At 47.6% G+C, this 16,653-nt stretch overlaps 1 protein-coding gene across 1 annotated transcript; it reads right to left on the minus strand.

The window, feature by feature from the left end:
• Positions 1–232: 232 nt before the first annotated feature.
• LOC147668759 (uncharacterized) lies at positions 233–1,259 on the minus strand. Its single transcript, XM_086948452.1, has one exon. It carries the CDS (start codon positions 1,184–1,186, stop codon positions 233–235), a length of 954 nt encoding a protein of 317 aa, XP_086804578.1. The 5' UTR covers positions 1,187–1,259.
• Positions 1,260–16,653: the final 15,394 nt, after the last annotated feature.

A 16,653-nucleotide genomic window follows, 5' to 3' on the forward strand; every position in this document is an offset into this window, starting at 1 on the left:
TCACACGGAATCATTTCTGAGACAGGTAAGAGAGTGACTTGACAACAGGATCTGATTTGCAAGGGTTTAATGGGCATTGACACCTGACTGGTGCAGATAAACGTAACACAAACATGCTGCTGCTGCAGTTAAAGTCAAACCTAAATAGTCCCTCCTCAGAGCGGGTGATGCGTGCGGCACTTAAGTCTGCCCATGGTTACGTCACCAAGGACAGTGTAACTTTGCCACATGTTCACTTCTGTTTGCCGCGTACCCCCAGTCTCTTGTCCTGTGACTCCTCGGCTTCTACACTATGGGAGTCTGTGGCAGTTGCATTGCGGCCACTGCGCCTCCTCCCACTGGTGTCCGACAGGGAGATGCTGCTGACACTGGAGGCTGCCTCACTCCCCTCTTCTGCTCCCAGAATGCTGACACTGGCTGAGCCAGCCTCCAGTTGCTCCACTGCAGTGGTCACCCTCTCAAGGGCCTTTGCCACATCCCCACAATAATGACTTAGGTCCAATTGCAGGGACACGGACCTGCGGGACAGCACAGCCGTGCTGTTGCAGAGCTTATTAATGGCCTTGTTGGTTGAAGTCACTGCCAGCATGATCTGCCTGTGACGCCGGCGCTCACTCTGTTGACCTGCCACTACGGCACGTGTCAGTTCTTGCAGGCAAAGCTTTATTTCATTGTTGCCGGCAGCTACGGCAGTGGTGTGCTCATGCACATCGTCTGTCATGTTGCCAAGTTTGTTGCATAGCTTGGTCATGGAGAGTTTCATGGCACCCATGTGTCTCCCCTGCAGGCGCTGGACACGCAGCATCCGGGTCTCCACAACTCCGTACCCTTCGGACAGATCGACTGGTCTTGCAGCAGCCCGACCCGGGGGCACAGCCCTCTGCCTGATGCGCTGTCGTGCTGAAGTTTGGCTGGTTGGAGTGACGACAGCCTGGCGTGGAACATTTGGGGGTGATGAACTGTGATCCGATTCCATCACGGGCAGGGAGGGAACATCTGCTCTGCGGCTCTGCGGAGTGGCCCGCACTGGTGGTGGTGGTGGTGGCGGTGGTGTCTTGGACCGCGAGGATGGTGGTGGTGGTGGTGGTGTCTTGGACCGTGAGGATGGTGGTGGTGGTGGTGGTGGTGTCTTGGACCGCAGGGATGGTGGAGGTGTTGTCCGCCGTGGTGGTGAAGGGGAGGACATGGCTTCAGCTCCCTGTGAGCACTCTGCTTCTGACAACACTGGCGTCTCAGAGATGACGAGGCGGGCACTGTCGTCAGAATCGATGGGGGATGCATCTGTGTGTGAAACAGTGCATAGTTATTATCATGGTATAGTATGTGGAAATAGCTGTGGCATCTTACAATAAATAATTTTTTCCGTCTGACATTTGGCCCTTTGCTGCAGTATTCATCTCTGGGCTCTGGCATGCACCCATTCATGTATGGACTACAACTCCCATGGTGCAACACAGTGGTGAGGGTATGTGTTTAGGGCAACGCTACATGGGCACTGGGCCTGGCATGGGGGAATGGGCAGGGACTTAGTACACGCTGCATTGTTACGCTGCCATGCTTCTTACCTTGTCCTCCTTCTGCAGCACCAGAGGTGTCCAGACGTGTGACCCCCACAACAGCTTCCGGTTCTATGGTGGACTCCACTAGTCCTCCAGGGCTGTGTTAGGCGTCACATTGGCTGTGCCCCCTCCTGTGCCAGCAGCATCCTTGACCCTCTGCGCATTCTTCTCCTTGGCCCTCTTACGCAGGTCATACCACCGTTTTTTTAGGTCGTCGATGCAGCGGTGGGTGACTCCGCAGGCCTTTACCTTGTCCTTGATGCGCAGCCACATCTTCCGTTTTTCTGCCTCTGGCACCTTCAGCGACAACTTGCCAAACAGTCAGTCATTGTTGCTGGTCACAGACTCGATTAGGATTTCCAGCTCCTTATCTGAAAACTTCCTTTTTCGCTTTCGATGTGTGTCCTTTCCCTGCTGGGGGGCCTCCTTCTCCATCTTGTCCTGCTTGCCTTGTCCTGGTTGCTACAGGTTCTGTCTGGGTCCTCAGCTCCTGTGCTCTGCCTCCTCCTCAGTGCTACTCCAAACACAGAATGCAGCGTGGCTGTCCTACTTCCTGGTTGTGATGTCATCGGCCTGCTTCCGAAGCGTCGCGTAATTTTCCCGTTTTCGCTATTACCGAAGTCGCAAATACCGGATTCACTAATACCGATTCGGTATTAGCTAACTCTGTATTTGCTACTCTTGCGGGCGTACTTTCGCAATTCAATAGCGATTTTTACCAATTCGATAATTTTTACCGATTTGTTTGATGCATCGCGGTTTACATGTCCTTAATAGCGATTCTTTATTTTTCGCTATTACCGACGTGTATTACCGAATGTTGATGCATATGCCCGCTAGTTTCATAATTCACAATTTTTCCCTCATTTTCCTTTACGTTGTGAAAGATATTATTTACATGGTGCACTTTCATAGGACCTGCGATAAAATGTCACTACAGTGGTAACCTGACACCTGTTGCAGTACGCTGACAGTCTAGCAGCTTCGCACTGTGTATCATAGTTCGTGTGCCAGCGTGATTTGGTCTTCAGGGATGCGTTTCAACTTTACTGATTAATTCTGAACCTGATAAATTGAACACATTGTGTATTTCCACAAATAAACCTTGCAAAACAGCTGGAACTAAACCCCTCACGTGCTGGTTTCTAAATAATATGCAATGTCTTCAGCACAAGTTTAAATGTCCTAATCTTAATAAATCTACCCAGAGAGAGATCAAATAATTAATGTGCCCAGGATCACACATTTGTTTGGTCCAAGTGCGAATTAATGGATTAGAATTCTGGTCTCCCGGTTCCGCGGTCAGCTGCTTCTCCCTGCTCCTTGCTATGTTCCTAAAGCATAGGAGGAAAAAAGGGTCTTTGTTATTTTTATGTATAATACTGACTATACCATGTTTCTTACACTGTCCTGTGTGCCACAATAATCTACTTTACTGCTCTGTCCTCCATTTGCGCTGTAAGTACAACAAACAGTGGCAAAGCTAAAAGGCTTGAGTTGTGTACAATACATACCCATACAGGCACAAAGATATGCACACATTGACATCGATCACATCAATGGAATATTGAGAGTAGCCGATTCAACATGTTAGATGATTCCTTAAAGATTTATGAAACAACTTCACTTCGGTTAGTACACTTGATCACCCTTGTGGGACTCTTGTGTGCTGTTTTATGTAACTTCACGTTGTACGCTTCTGCCATTGCGTTATCACTATGGAGCTTTGTGGTAGGGGTGAGCCACGAGCACAACAGAAGTAAGATCTTTAACATTTTATAGTGAATGATTTAAAATCTAAACATTAATAATTTAATCATGTTAAAATGCAAATGGGTTAAATGAAATTTGTATAATTTACCAATATTTACAGTGCTTTAGATGCAAAAATGAGCCATGGTAGTCGACTTCTCAAAATCTACTTTTACCCGTTGCCTCTTGCAAACCTTCCAGCTTCCTTTTCAGTTTTCCTGCCTGTTTGATGCACATGTAATATACTTGCCCAATGAGCTCCTTTCAAGATCTACAGATGTTAATTATATTTCACAAATCATCTCTGGTGATGTGCACACGTGACACTTTGCAAGATGGGTCTATTCCCAAATCGCATCTCCCCTCCCCACGCACCCTTTTCCCATCTCATCCCATCCTCACGCCACATCTCACTCACCTGGTTCCCTTCTCATCCCACCCCCACACTACCTTATCAGCCCCTATTGCATAGGCAGTCACAAACCTTTTCCCAGGGGCCAAAATGTATAATCTGTGGCGTGACCGATGGCTGTAATGATGCCAGCAGGATGGGGGCCGGGAGACAAGGGGTGGAAGGTGATCATAGTGGAAACAGGGCATGCAATGGGCCTAGAGGCAATATTTTTAAATTAAATCTAGGGCCCTCAGCAGGGTTATGGAATAATTATTTTATGCAGAATAGAAAAATAGACTGTTGCAAAAATTCCTCAAAATCTCAAAATCTGTGATGTCGAATTTCCATATTTCTGCAAAATTTGCCAATCCATGCCGCAATATCCTGGGGGGTCTGACTATTCCCCCGTGTCTAGAGTAAGTCCTGTTTTGTATACTATTTCAAAGGTCACATCATATGACAAGGTGCAAAGCATATACGTACATCAGTAATCAAGGTGAATCAAGCACTCTTGTAGTAAACTATCAAATTGTCTGATGTGTCCCCTCCTTCTATGTTAAGGTCTGCAACAGAAAATGTAACCACTAGCACAGATTATTGGTGTCGTGTATGATTTGCTATGTTTGTGACATAATGCCAGCCCATGGTCGGTACAATGGAATAAAGATGATATAAGAGAACACACATAAATGTATGTTTTGGTGAGACATGGTTATGATCCTGAGCTAAACATTGCATACGTGTAACATATACATGCTTACACTAGTTGATTTTTTTGCCAGTGTAAAGTTCAGATGGGAGTACATATATACATTGCTAGATGTGAGATATACTCCAGAAAAAGAACACCATGCCATTCGAGTTTGGACCCAGCCATATGAAAATCAGTCTTGATCCTGCGCCCAATGGGAACAGTCCAGCCGGAACTACTAGGTCAGGTCCTCTCTGGACTGTAAAAAAGCATCCTAGGCCCACTTTTGGGCTTTCAGCCCTCATCAGCCAGGATAGCTTGACTCCAGTTGCATGGAGAGCACTGGACCCTCGTCTGAGCATACCCGTCCCACTTCGATGACAAATGCAAAAAGAACACTTGATGGACAGAATGCAGAACAATGTCATACTACTGCAGGCAAGGAATTTCAAACTAGTAGATTTGTTTAAGTGAACAACGAGAAAAGAAACATCATGAAAACCAAACAGGAAAACTGAAAAGTGAAGAAGTCAGTCATTGTGAATAAGACCATAGTTTAATATGTCAAGTGTTTGTAGTCCAATGTCTAAAATACTACTGCCATCAAAAAGGTAAATATGTCCAGAAATAGTCCACAGAGTGACACACACTCGAGGAACTTAGGTTCAAGGTTTTTTAGTGCAGATGGTGGAGGGTTTGCCATCTGTACCTTCTGGTAATTTACATGAATGTCCCTGCTTGCTAGTGCAGGGGGGATCCACAGCTGCATGGACAGGGGTGTCTGCAGGTGTGTTTTCCTCTGGCAGGGGGTCTCTTCCTGTGGGCAACACAGATGTTGATGGGCCTGATGTTGTTGGGACACAGAGATAGATCAGCCCTGGGCAGGTGTGTGTGTGTGAATGTCCTACATCACCCCAATTATGGAGCCCGTGTTGGAGCTACGGGCCTGCATCGCATGGTGTATATCCTTGGGGAGGTGCTTCAGGTCCTGAATTCTGGTGTGTACCTGGCCTATCAGCCCTTGGGACTTCTGAGAGGCTTCCAAGACTTGTCCTGGGTGTTAGTGGCCCTAGTGGCCTCACTCTGCCGGCACACAGTTACCCTCCCATGACCCCTCCCCCAAGAGCCCATGCCCTTGGCTCAGGGTGCCCTCTCCCACTGGGTCCTGGCTCATTGTAGCTGGGGTGGTGATTATCACACCAGGATCCAGGAATGGAGTCACACAATTGTTGTTACTGTGCTGTGTACAATTGTTGAGAGGACAGAGGTTGGCGAAGGTGTTGCAGCTGGGGTGTGAGGTGCTGTTCTGGGCCCGGTGAGACTTACAGTTGCCATCTGCTCAGGTTGACCAGATGAACTCATCCTCATCCAGATCACCAGCAGTGTTGTCACCACTGAAGTCTTGCTCCTGGGGTGGAGTGGGTGTCCCTTCTGGGGGCAAGCTCTGGGCAGAGGCTCTGCCAGATAAACCTGTTGTGAAATAGAGAACATTGTTATTGGTGGAAGTGTGGCATCTGCATCGAAATTTTTTGTGACACAGTAGGTTGACACCTAGGAAAAACAAAATAGCTAAAGATTACTATTGTGATATATTTCAGTGTTATTCAACTTGTTAGCAAGACATTTGTAGATGTTAAATACATGTACTCGAATTAAGTAGCTCATATATTTGTCCGGAGATGTTGCATTTTGGATTAAGGAATAAACATGACATCTCTTAAACATTCAAGCCAAGACAGTGGAGAGGTAATGTGTATTAAACCATTCCAAGGCCTAGCCGTGTAAACAACAGGTGATAACACAACCTGGTTGTATATTTAGCATTAGCCTTTATGTGAGCAGTGCAGAGTCACAGGGTCACCTGCCATTTCTAATCAGCTGTATTAACTTCACGCCTTACATAGATTTGAGCCACACACTTGTTATGGTGTCACTCATTCCATCAATTTTTTCAGTTGAGGAGACCAGGACAACATTAAGTCAAAGTAGGCAGAAATGTCTCTGAGTAGAGCACTGTATGTAGAATGTTCACTCCATTAGAAATGAACATCAGTTGTGATATGTCAGGCAACTGAGATTGGGCAAAATCACAAGAGTACCTTGTTTTGAGTTGCAGAAACAGGGCCTCATGGTAGTTGTAGTCATTTGAATCTCTCATCAGTTGTAATATGCCAGACAAGTAAGAATGGGCAAAATCACAATTGCATCGTGTTTCGAGTTACGTAGAAAAGGGCCTCATGATTGTTATAAACATTTCAATTTCTATTTGCCAACACTTGCAAAATGCTTAGTGTAACATACCTTTTGCCAAAATGCAGTTGTGATGGACCAGTTATGTTTTAACTGGGTCCTGGAATTAAATGTTTATAGAAATACACTTACAGACACCATTACGACATGTGGCATGTAATGGAGAGTGATACATGTGATCTTATATGCAGCAATACATATTAACATAGACAATCCAACATCCCAGCTACTTTGAGGATTGCATATTGGAAAACTAGGTACCCAACACAATGTCAAAAGCTGAGTTGAGTCCAGCTGTATACAAGAACGAGTAGTAAATGGATGCACTAGGCTCATGCCTTTGGCCAGACTCGGTCACACCCTCCACATAACATGGTATCTGTACTGCACAACTCCATCTCTAACCAATTGTTAAGGTAGTAAACACTACAGTAGAACTCCGGCAGACTGCATCACGCATGAGCAGCACACTTAGCAGCAACACACTTATAGTAATCATAGGACTGGCACACTAGTTATATGGTATTCTGGTTTTCTTTTTCTCTTGAATTATGTTTTGATGCAGCTTTATACAGTGATATCTATTGTTAAACTGGGAAGTGAATTAATGTTGTTGCTCGATATCCGTAATGTAGAACATAATGTATCGCCCCCCCTACCTAGCGGTTACAAAAAATGCAAATGGACTTGTACTGCAATATATCTCATAATATGTAGTAATTACAGCTGTAATTGGTTTTGTGTAAAAAAAATGAATAAAGATAATTTTTTATAAAATCTGAGTTGAGAGCAAATAGGACATTGAAGTATTGTGACAGTTAGTGAGGTGTAACTTATCAGACTCCACTTTCCCAGGTATTCCTGTCAAGCCTTCATGATGTAGGATCTACAAGACCTTCTCCTCCGAGGGAAGCATTCTTATTTGGGTGCTGGAAGGGCCACCACCAGTCCTCCGGGCCTCCAGGTGTTGCTTGGAGGCCAGGGAATTTACCTTCCCCCTTAGTTCGTTCCACCTCTTCCTAATTTCCTCCTATGTTCACAGGGTGGTACCTACACTCTTCACTCTTTCTACAATTTTGGTTCACATGTCCCTTTTCTGACTGATATTAGTATTTTGGACTTGGGCTCCAAACAACTGTGGCTCTACTCTTATGACTTCATCCACCATGGCAGACTACTCGGCCCCTGAAAAACTTGGATGTCTTTGCCTGCCCATATCCCCAAATTAAAGTCAGTGACAATTCAACCAAAAATAAGCCAAGGGATGTTATCTATCTATACTAATATAATAAAGAGAGAGTCCAAACCTTTGAGGCGGGTAATCTCAGGAACCACAGCACCAATCACAACACCCAATACAGCGTTGGAAAGGGCAGTTGCAGCAGAAGGACATAGGCTATGCAGACGCCCACCATATACATTTAAAAGGTTAAAGAACCATGCCAGCAAAGTAGTCCCTTGTGGGCGTGTCTGCGTTGTGCTGTGGGCGTGTGCTGGGGGCGTGACAAACGCTAGGGGCATGTGGTACGTTCCGCCCTTCATGCCATGTCTCATATTGTGTGCTGTGGGCGTGTGCTGGGGGCGTGGGCATGTGCGGGGTGCGGGATTACAGGGAAAAGAATTGTGCGTTGTGCCCAATATTTCATTGTTTTTTCTTCCCAGGTTCTGTACATTCCAGCTCCGGGTGTCCACCCTGCTCCCTTTAAATACCCCTGCACCCCATAATCATAACCCACCCTTACTCCTTAAAATACCCCAACACCCTTAAACACTAACCCATCTTAACCCTATAAATATACCCTGTACCCCAAAACCCAAATCTATCCCTAAACCCTAAAAATACCCCTGTACCCAAAAACCCAAACCTAGCCCTGAACCCTATTAATACCCCTGTACCTCAAAACCTAAACCTACCCCTGAACCCTAAAAATACCCCTGTACCCCAAAACCCAAACCTAGCCCTGAACCCTAAAAATACCCCTGTACCCCAAATCCCAAACCTACCCCTGAACCCTAAAATACCCTTGTACCCCAAAACCCAAACCTAGCCCTGAACCCTTAAAACACCCCTGTACCCCAAAACCCAAACCTACCCCTGAACCCTAAAAATACCTCCTAAACCCCAAAACCCAAACCTAGCCCTGAACCATAAAAATAACCCTGTACCCCAAAACCCAAAACCTATCCCTGAACCCTAAAATACCCCTGTACCCCAAAACCCAAACCTAGCCCTGAATCCTAAAACTACCCCTGTACCCCAAAATCCAAACCTTTCCCCGAACCCTTAAAATACCCCTGTACTCCAAAACCCATACCTATCACTAAACCCTAAAACTACCCCGTACCCCATAACCCAAAACTATATCTGAACCCTTAAAATACCCAAACACCCCAAAACATATACCTCAGTACCCCAAAACATATACCCCTATACCCATACTTACCTTATCCAAACATTAAAAAAAATGCTTTTACCATTCATGCATTTACAACGAATTTCGTTGTACATGTATGTGTGGTAAAAGCATATAAAATGTAATGCCATGCATTATAATGGCATTGCGGAGTCATCGTACTTTTCTAATGAAAGTATGCGGAGTGATGGTATGCGGAAAAAAAGTTGCAGAATAATAGGTGTTTACCCTCCCCGGTAAGTACATTGGTGGCACGGCGGCCCACATCTCCAGCAACATACTCATATTTTTTCACCACCGATTTGAAAAATGCACAGGTCTCTCTCATTGATGGCCAGCGCCGACATACACTTTTAGACACACCTCCCGCCACAAGTTCTAGAATTGCAAACTTTAGAGCTGGGGAGCTACGTTCGAATCTCGGCATCAGCTCAACATCCTGTGAATCCAGGCAAATCGCTTTGTCTCCCCGTGCCTACCACAAATGAATGTGTTCTTCTGTAATGTAAATTGTGCTCATGCCATGTTGTCGAGTTCGCGCTATATAATATTGCAAGGAAAAAAAAGTAGGGAAACTCGAGTTCACACACTACTGAACGTGCGCTCTTAAGTGCATCAGCAGTGCACTGTGAATCCGAGCGTTTCACAGGCCTGTCACAGATAAGAAATGCTATCAAAACGAAATCCTACAAAACAATATACTACTGGCCGGCAGCAATTCATACCCGGACAACGTCGGGACGGGCTGCTAGTATTCGATATAGGTAATATAATATAGGTCTTGGGGAACTTGTTACCCTTCACCTATATTCTCTCCCTACATTACACTTGTTACGATTTACAGGGACAGACCTTTTACCTAGATATTACACTGTATTCATAACGCCAGTTTTCCCTAGTTCAAATTCTCATACATTATGCATGAGGGTTCTTGGGAGCACAGCAGTACTATCATCTCCTTTATAAAAACTATGTACAAAGTTCAGGCCCGACGTCCTCCTTAGGCAGACACAGTAACATAGCACGGTGGGACCCCTGGGGAGATGTATGGGTATATATACATCACATCTTGCTAAGATAGCTAGAGGAGATCGAGACTTCCCAGCTGACACAATGACCAGAGACGCTGAGGTCCCTGCATGCAGAAACTCCAGTTCGCAGTGGTCTGACATTCCGCGCGTGGTGTCCAGCTCAAGACCAGGACGGGTCCCACAGTCTCACTTAAGGTAATGGGGTTGACTAGATCCTAGAGGAATTTTTGGCTTAACACCTACACCCATGCTAGGTACACTTAGGTACATCTAGATAGGGAAGGCATCGTAGGAGTATGCACCTTTTATCATGTGTTTTATATATACTTGAATGTATTCATGATTTTAGTAAGATGGTAGAACCCTACCATCCTTTTACTTTCGCAGTACTGTTAATCATTTACATCCTATACTGTCTAACGATTGTTGCAGCACATCTATTCTACACCCGAATAACAACAGTCTCGGTCTAAGTCCACTCTCTCCCCGCAGCTCTGATGTGCTGTCTCTTGCCTCCACACCCCAACCTCCTCCTTGGGAGGTTCGAAGCTGCTGCCCGTTCCTGCACCTGCTACCTGCTCCAACGGGGACCAGACTGCCTGCAACCACCGTAACCTTTCTCAGCCATTTTTTTTCTTCAAAATGTTTCCCTGTTGTGCCATTGTTATTGTGCCCATATGTGTCTTGCTCTAATTCCACCATTGTTTTTACTTTCTTGTGCCTGCCTGTTCCTTTTGCCTTGCTCTGCTGCTGCCCCAGCAGCCCCTCCCCCTGGAATTCCCCCCCGGGAATTTCCCCCTGGAATTCCCCCGCTCCCACCTCCCAGCCTCTCCGACCTCACCTACTTAATGGTGGCCGCTGCGCGGTGGCACAGCGGACGCGCACAGCTAGCTCGCGACCTGCGTGCTGAAGGCTCGACAAAGGCAAGGCCATCTGCGCCAGTCTGCGACCCGACTGCGGCAGCGCCAGGAACCCAGGGCCTCCCACTACCCATTGCTACAATACCACCTTTCCTCGCACTCAACCCCGGAAGACTTCGAGAATGCCAACAGGCCTCACCGAACAGGACCCACAGCCAGTTCTCATGCCTCCACTGCCAAAGGACACTCACCGACACCCCGACCTTCAACACCACCAACGCCTGAACCGGCAACACCCTAAAATGCATCCTCTTCAAAGTACCCTCTGTACACAAACATGCCATGGAAATCTGGAACCTACTCGACTCTCTCTTGCCTGACATTGCCTTCTTCACAGAGACTTGGACCAATGCAACCTCCGCCCCAGACATCAGCACCGCCATCCCTGTCGGATACAAGATCCAGAGGAAAGACCACCCCAACCACCCAGGAGGGGGCCTCGCCATCGGTCACAAGAGCACCCATCACCTCACCACTTCCAGCAAAAACTTCCCCTCTGCTGAACACCTGCACTTCCAGATCCAGACCACCCCCAAAGCCACACTTCAAGGAACCCTCGTCTAAAGACCCCCCAGCCCCCAAACACCCTTCGCCGACATCATCGCACCCCACTCCATCGCCTCAGCAAACTACATACTCATAGGAGACCTGAACTTCCACCTTGACAAACCCAGCGACCCCAACTCCACTATCCTTTGTGATAACCTCGCCAGCATGAGGCTTAAACAACTCATCAACACACTGACCCACTGAGCAGGACACACCCTCGACCCCATCTTCGGGGCAGGAAACAGCATCCAATTCAGCCGCACAACACAGACGCCATGGACCGACCACCACTGAGTACACTTTCCCATCAACAAACCCAGGGCACCCAAACCAGCCCTACGCCCCCACAAAGGAACTGGAGCAAGGTTACCAACGAGCAACCTAACTCCACCCTCACCCTAGACAACCATACCTGGGCACCCAACGCAAATGACACGACCAGAGAACTCCACACATGGTTCTCCGACTGCGCAGACAAGCTTGCCCCGCTGCGCAACCCTGACAGACAACACCCCAGGAAAGCTGCCTGGTTCGCCACCGCTCTCCAAGAAGCCAGACGCACCGGTAGACCCCAGGAGAAGAACTGGAGGAACACCAAGACAATTGAAAACCACACCACCTACAAGGACACCATGAGGGACTTCCACAACCAGATCAGAGCAACCAAGAGGAACTTCATTCACCACAAAGTTCTGGCCAAGTCCACCAACTCCAAGGAACTTTTCAGTGTCATTCTAGAATTCACCAACCCACGCAGCGAAGCCACAGACATCATCCCATCCCAAGACCTCTGCGACAAGCTTGGAACCTATTTCCACCTCAAGATCAAAAACCTCTACGACAACTTCCTCAGCAAACCACCAGGCGCCACAGATGGCCCCCGTCCCCAAGAAACATCAGCCAGCCCACCATCTCCAACTAGACACCGATCACGGCCGAAGATACCTTCTCGACCATGAAAAGCATCCATTTGGGGCCCCCACCAACCCCTGCACCCTCACATCTACCACAGAGCTGCAGCCGCCATTGCACCCAAACTACAAGGCACCATCAATATCACCTTCAAAACAGGCACCTTCCCAGATGACTGGAAGTGCGCAGAAGTCAGACCTCTGCTCAAAAAGCCCACAGCTGACCCCACAGACCTCAGAAACTATCAGCTATCTCGCTTCTCCCTTTTGAAGCCAAAGTTGCAGAGAAAACAGTCAGCAGGAAACTGGCATGATTCATTGAAGAGAACTCTGTCCTCGACCCGTCCCAATCCGGATTCTGAAATAAGCACAGCACAGAGACTGCCCTTCTCGCTGCCACACACGACTTCTGCACCCTCCTGGACCAAGGCCACTCTGCAGCCCTCATCCTACTTGACCTATCAGCGGCCTTCGACACCGTCTCCCACCGCACACTAGTCGCCAGACTACACGATGCAGGCATACAAGGAACAGCCCTTGACTGGATCCGATCATTCCTGACTGGAAGAAGCCAAAGGATCAGTCTCCCACCCTTCCTCTCTGACCCCATGAAAATCACCTGCAGAGTCCCAGAGGGTTCATCCCTTAGCCCCACCCTCTTCAAGATCTACATTGCCCCCTCCCAGCCATCGTCCAGTAACACAGCCTCAACATCGTATCCTACGCCGTCGCCACCCAGCTCATCCTCTCCTTCACCAAAGACCCCACCACTGCCAAACTCATCTTCCAGAAAGGAATGCAAGACGTCACAGTCTGGATGACCAACAGCTGCTTGAAGCTAAACGCCGAGAAGGCAGAAGTCCTCGTCCTCAGTACCACCCCTTCTGCATAGGACAGCACCTGGTGGCTGACCGCCTTTGGAAGCCCACCTATCCCCTCAGACCACGCCAAAAACCTCGGCATCGTACTCGACTCATCACTCACCATGAACTGACAGGTCAACGGCTGGCTGTTTTGGCATCTTGCGGTCGCTGAGGCCCATTCTTAAGTTCTTTGACCGTGGTACCAGGCAGCTGATAGTCCAGGCCATGGTTTTATCTCGCCTGGACTATGCCAGCTCGCTTTTGGTAGGGACCAACGTGGCGGAGACTACCCGCCTTCAACGAGTGCAGAATGCCGCGGCTAGAGCCATTGTAGGCTTACCCCGAAGGAGCTCTGTCTCAGGAGTCTTGAGATCCTTGCATTGGCTCCCCATTAAATCACGCATCCAGTTCAAGGTGTTGTGCTTGGCGTTTAAGATCTTGAGGGGAGTAGGTCCGCCAATTCTTGCTGACCTCCTGTCGTGGTATGTTCCTTCCCGCGCTTTGAGATCGGGAAGCCAAGCGCTCGCGGTGGTTCCCCGATACAGGTTGTGTCGGGCTGGTGGTCGCTCTTTTCGGGTGAGGGCGGCTGAACTCTGGAATTCCCTCCCAGTGGACTTGCGGCTACTGACTGACCTCTTGGCCTTTCGCAAAGCTCTGAAAACGTTTCTTTTTTAAATAGATCTTTTTTCTGTGTTGTGTTTCTGCTATCTGTTGCACATTGCCTGCCATGCGCCAGGACGCCCCTTAGCTGGGGCAGCTGTGCGCAATACAAAAGTGCATAACATAACATAACATAACATAACGCTGTCACCTCCAGCTGATTTACACCCTCCGCAACCTCCTTTTCAGAAGGAATGAGGGCAGTATCAAAATGGATGGCGGAGAATTGCTTACAGTGTAATGTGGGCAAAACAGAAGTCCTACTGTTTGGGGAGGCGGTGACATTGTGGTCTGATGAATGGTGGCCCGCAGAACTAGGACCTGTACCAATCCCAAAGCAGACTGTTAAAAATTTAGGAGTACTGTTTGATCAAGACCTGACTTTCAAACATCATGTCGATCAAGTTGCTGGTACATGTTTCAGGATCATTGGTCTACTGAAAAGGGTGTTCCCTTATTTACCTGATAATCACAGGAAGACTCTAGTCCAGGCACTAGTGACCAGTAGATTGGACTACTGCAATGGCCTTCTTTTTTCAACTAATGAAGGCCAAATGAACAAAATGCAAGTGGTCCAAAACACGGCGGCGAGGTTAGTCCTCAATGTTCCACCTAGGACTCCCTCCCAACCTCTACTGGCTAAACTTCACTGGTTGCCTGTGCGGCAACGCACTAAATTTAAAATATTGTGTACGATTCACAAATGCTTGATAGGAAAGGGCCCTAAATATCTCACTAAAGCTTTCCAACCCTACATCCCTGGCCGCTCCTTATGATCCAGCAGCCTCCACCTATTACAGGTCCCTAAAATAAGAAAGTCTCGTCAGGGAGGCCGTGCCTTGGCACACACTGGACCAGTGCTCTGGAATTCCCTTCCCCCAACATTAAAAACTATTACTAATCACCTTCTTTTCCGTAAAACCCTCAAGACCCATCTTTTTAGTAGTAGTTAATCTTCCACATGTCTTAGCCACTGAAACGATTTGGCACAGGATAGTCTCCTCCACTGGCAAAAGCGTGGAGATACCCCTTCGGGGGTTTATTCAGGCGCTATAAAAGTACATAAATAAAAGTACACAAATAAGATGTTCAAGTGAATCACCCCAGAGTCAGGGAAGACAGTCACCCACGCACTAATCACCAGCAGACTGGACTATGGAAGCGCACTCTAGGCCGGCATCAACAAGTCCCTACTCCACAAACTTCAGACAATACAGAACACCGCCGCCTGACTTGTCCTCTGCATCCCCCGACACGTACACATCAGTCAAACCTACAAAGTCTCCACTGACTCCCTGTGGAGAAAAGAGTCACTTTCAAAATCCTCACTCATGCCTACAAATGCCTACACAACAATGAACCCAAATACCTCAGTGACCGAAACAACTTCCACGTACCCAAAAGAAACCTCCGATCTTCAAACCTCGCAGGCGGAAGATCCTACTCTCGCATTGCAGCCAAGACCTGGAACACACTATCGGCAGACATCTGACACGCCTCCTCCATGAACACCTTCAGGAAGACCCTCAAGACCTGGCTCTTCAGCTAAACAGATTTGCGGACCCCCCCTCAGCGCCTTGAGACCCTCACGGGTGAGCAGCGTGCTTACAATTCCCTGATTGATTGATTGAACTGTTCAATACATGATTATTGAAAATGCCCAGCTTGTTTTATTCAGTGTACCTCTCTAAGAGAAACTAATTAGGCACGAGTGACTGAGCGAAATGTAGTACATTGTTTCCACGGTCCTGAGGAATCAGAGTTGTCCTGTTCTGAGGTTGCCTGATACTATTCTCTCCTTGGTAAGAGATTATAGTGGCACTGTGAGCTAGCTGATACTGAAAAGCTAACATGTCCAGTGGGGGTGATCAGAGCTCGTCTGACACCAATCCTGTGTATATTTTCTATAGGAACTACATGACAGGGATGTAAAAAAATGAACTGGAAATGTGTGCGGAGTGTGGTGAAAGGGATGGGAAAACAAGGCCTGCTTTCTCTTATCAATGTGTTGCCTCTGAATTGCTGTGCTGCAGTGGAGTGGCAAAGGATCATGGCTTTAAATGGGGTGATTTTCATAGTGTTATTGGCAGATGTATCCACTTGGCAAATGGACATCAGGTGTATTGTATTAGCATCCATCCAATAGCCACTGTTTTGGTTGCTGAAAGCATACCACAATGGGCTACTGCCGTCAGGGGTCAGGGGTCTGCTTCAAGGGGACCACCAGTACAGCTGGGTTTCTGTAATCTGCTCGGCGGAGACCCATGGCCCTGACACCGACTGAGTGCAGATTGCCAACATTGCAGTCCACCATGTCACAGGTGAGACACATTCTGTCAACACAGTCGATGGTGCAGGCTGCATGCATTGTAACTGGGTGGATGGAAGACCGACAAATCCATTGTGTTCTTGGCAATGCCACAGTGGAGGTATGGTGGAAAAACCACCAAACTCGTAATCTGGCCATAAATCCTAAGGTAAAAATCTTGACTTTGTGAAGGTGTCCAAAATATTCAATCTGGGATAGGAGTACCATAAGTGTGACATTTGAATTTCTCCTATCTTGAGCTTTTCCTGCCAAAACATATTGCATCAAATGTACCTCACCCAAAGCCTATCCAAGTATTTTGACTTTCAGAAAAAAGAAGGAGCTCCAGGG

Source organism: Lissotriton vulgaris, unplaced genomic scaffold, assembly GCF_964263255.1.
Source record: "Lissotriton vulgaris unplaced genomic scaffold, aLisVul1.2 SCAFFOLD_6198, whole genome shotgun sequence".
Taxonomy (NCBI): Eukaryota; Metazoa; Chordata; class Amphibia; order Caudata; family Salamandridae; genus Lissotriton; species Lissotriton vulgaris.

Bases quoted from the DNA above. Each gene is read 5' to 3' on its own strand.
- LOC147668759 (XM_086948452.1), bottom strand. From the start codon at position 1,186: ATGTCCTCCCCTTCACCACCACGGCGGACAACACCTCCACCATCCCTG.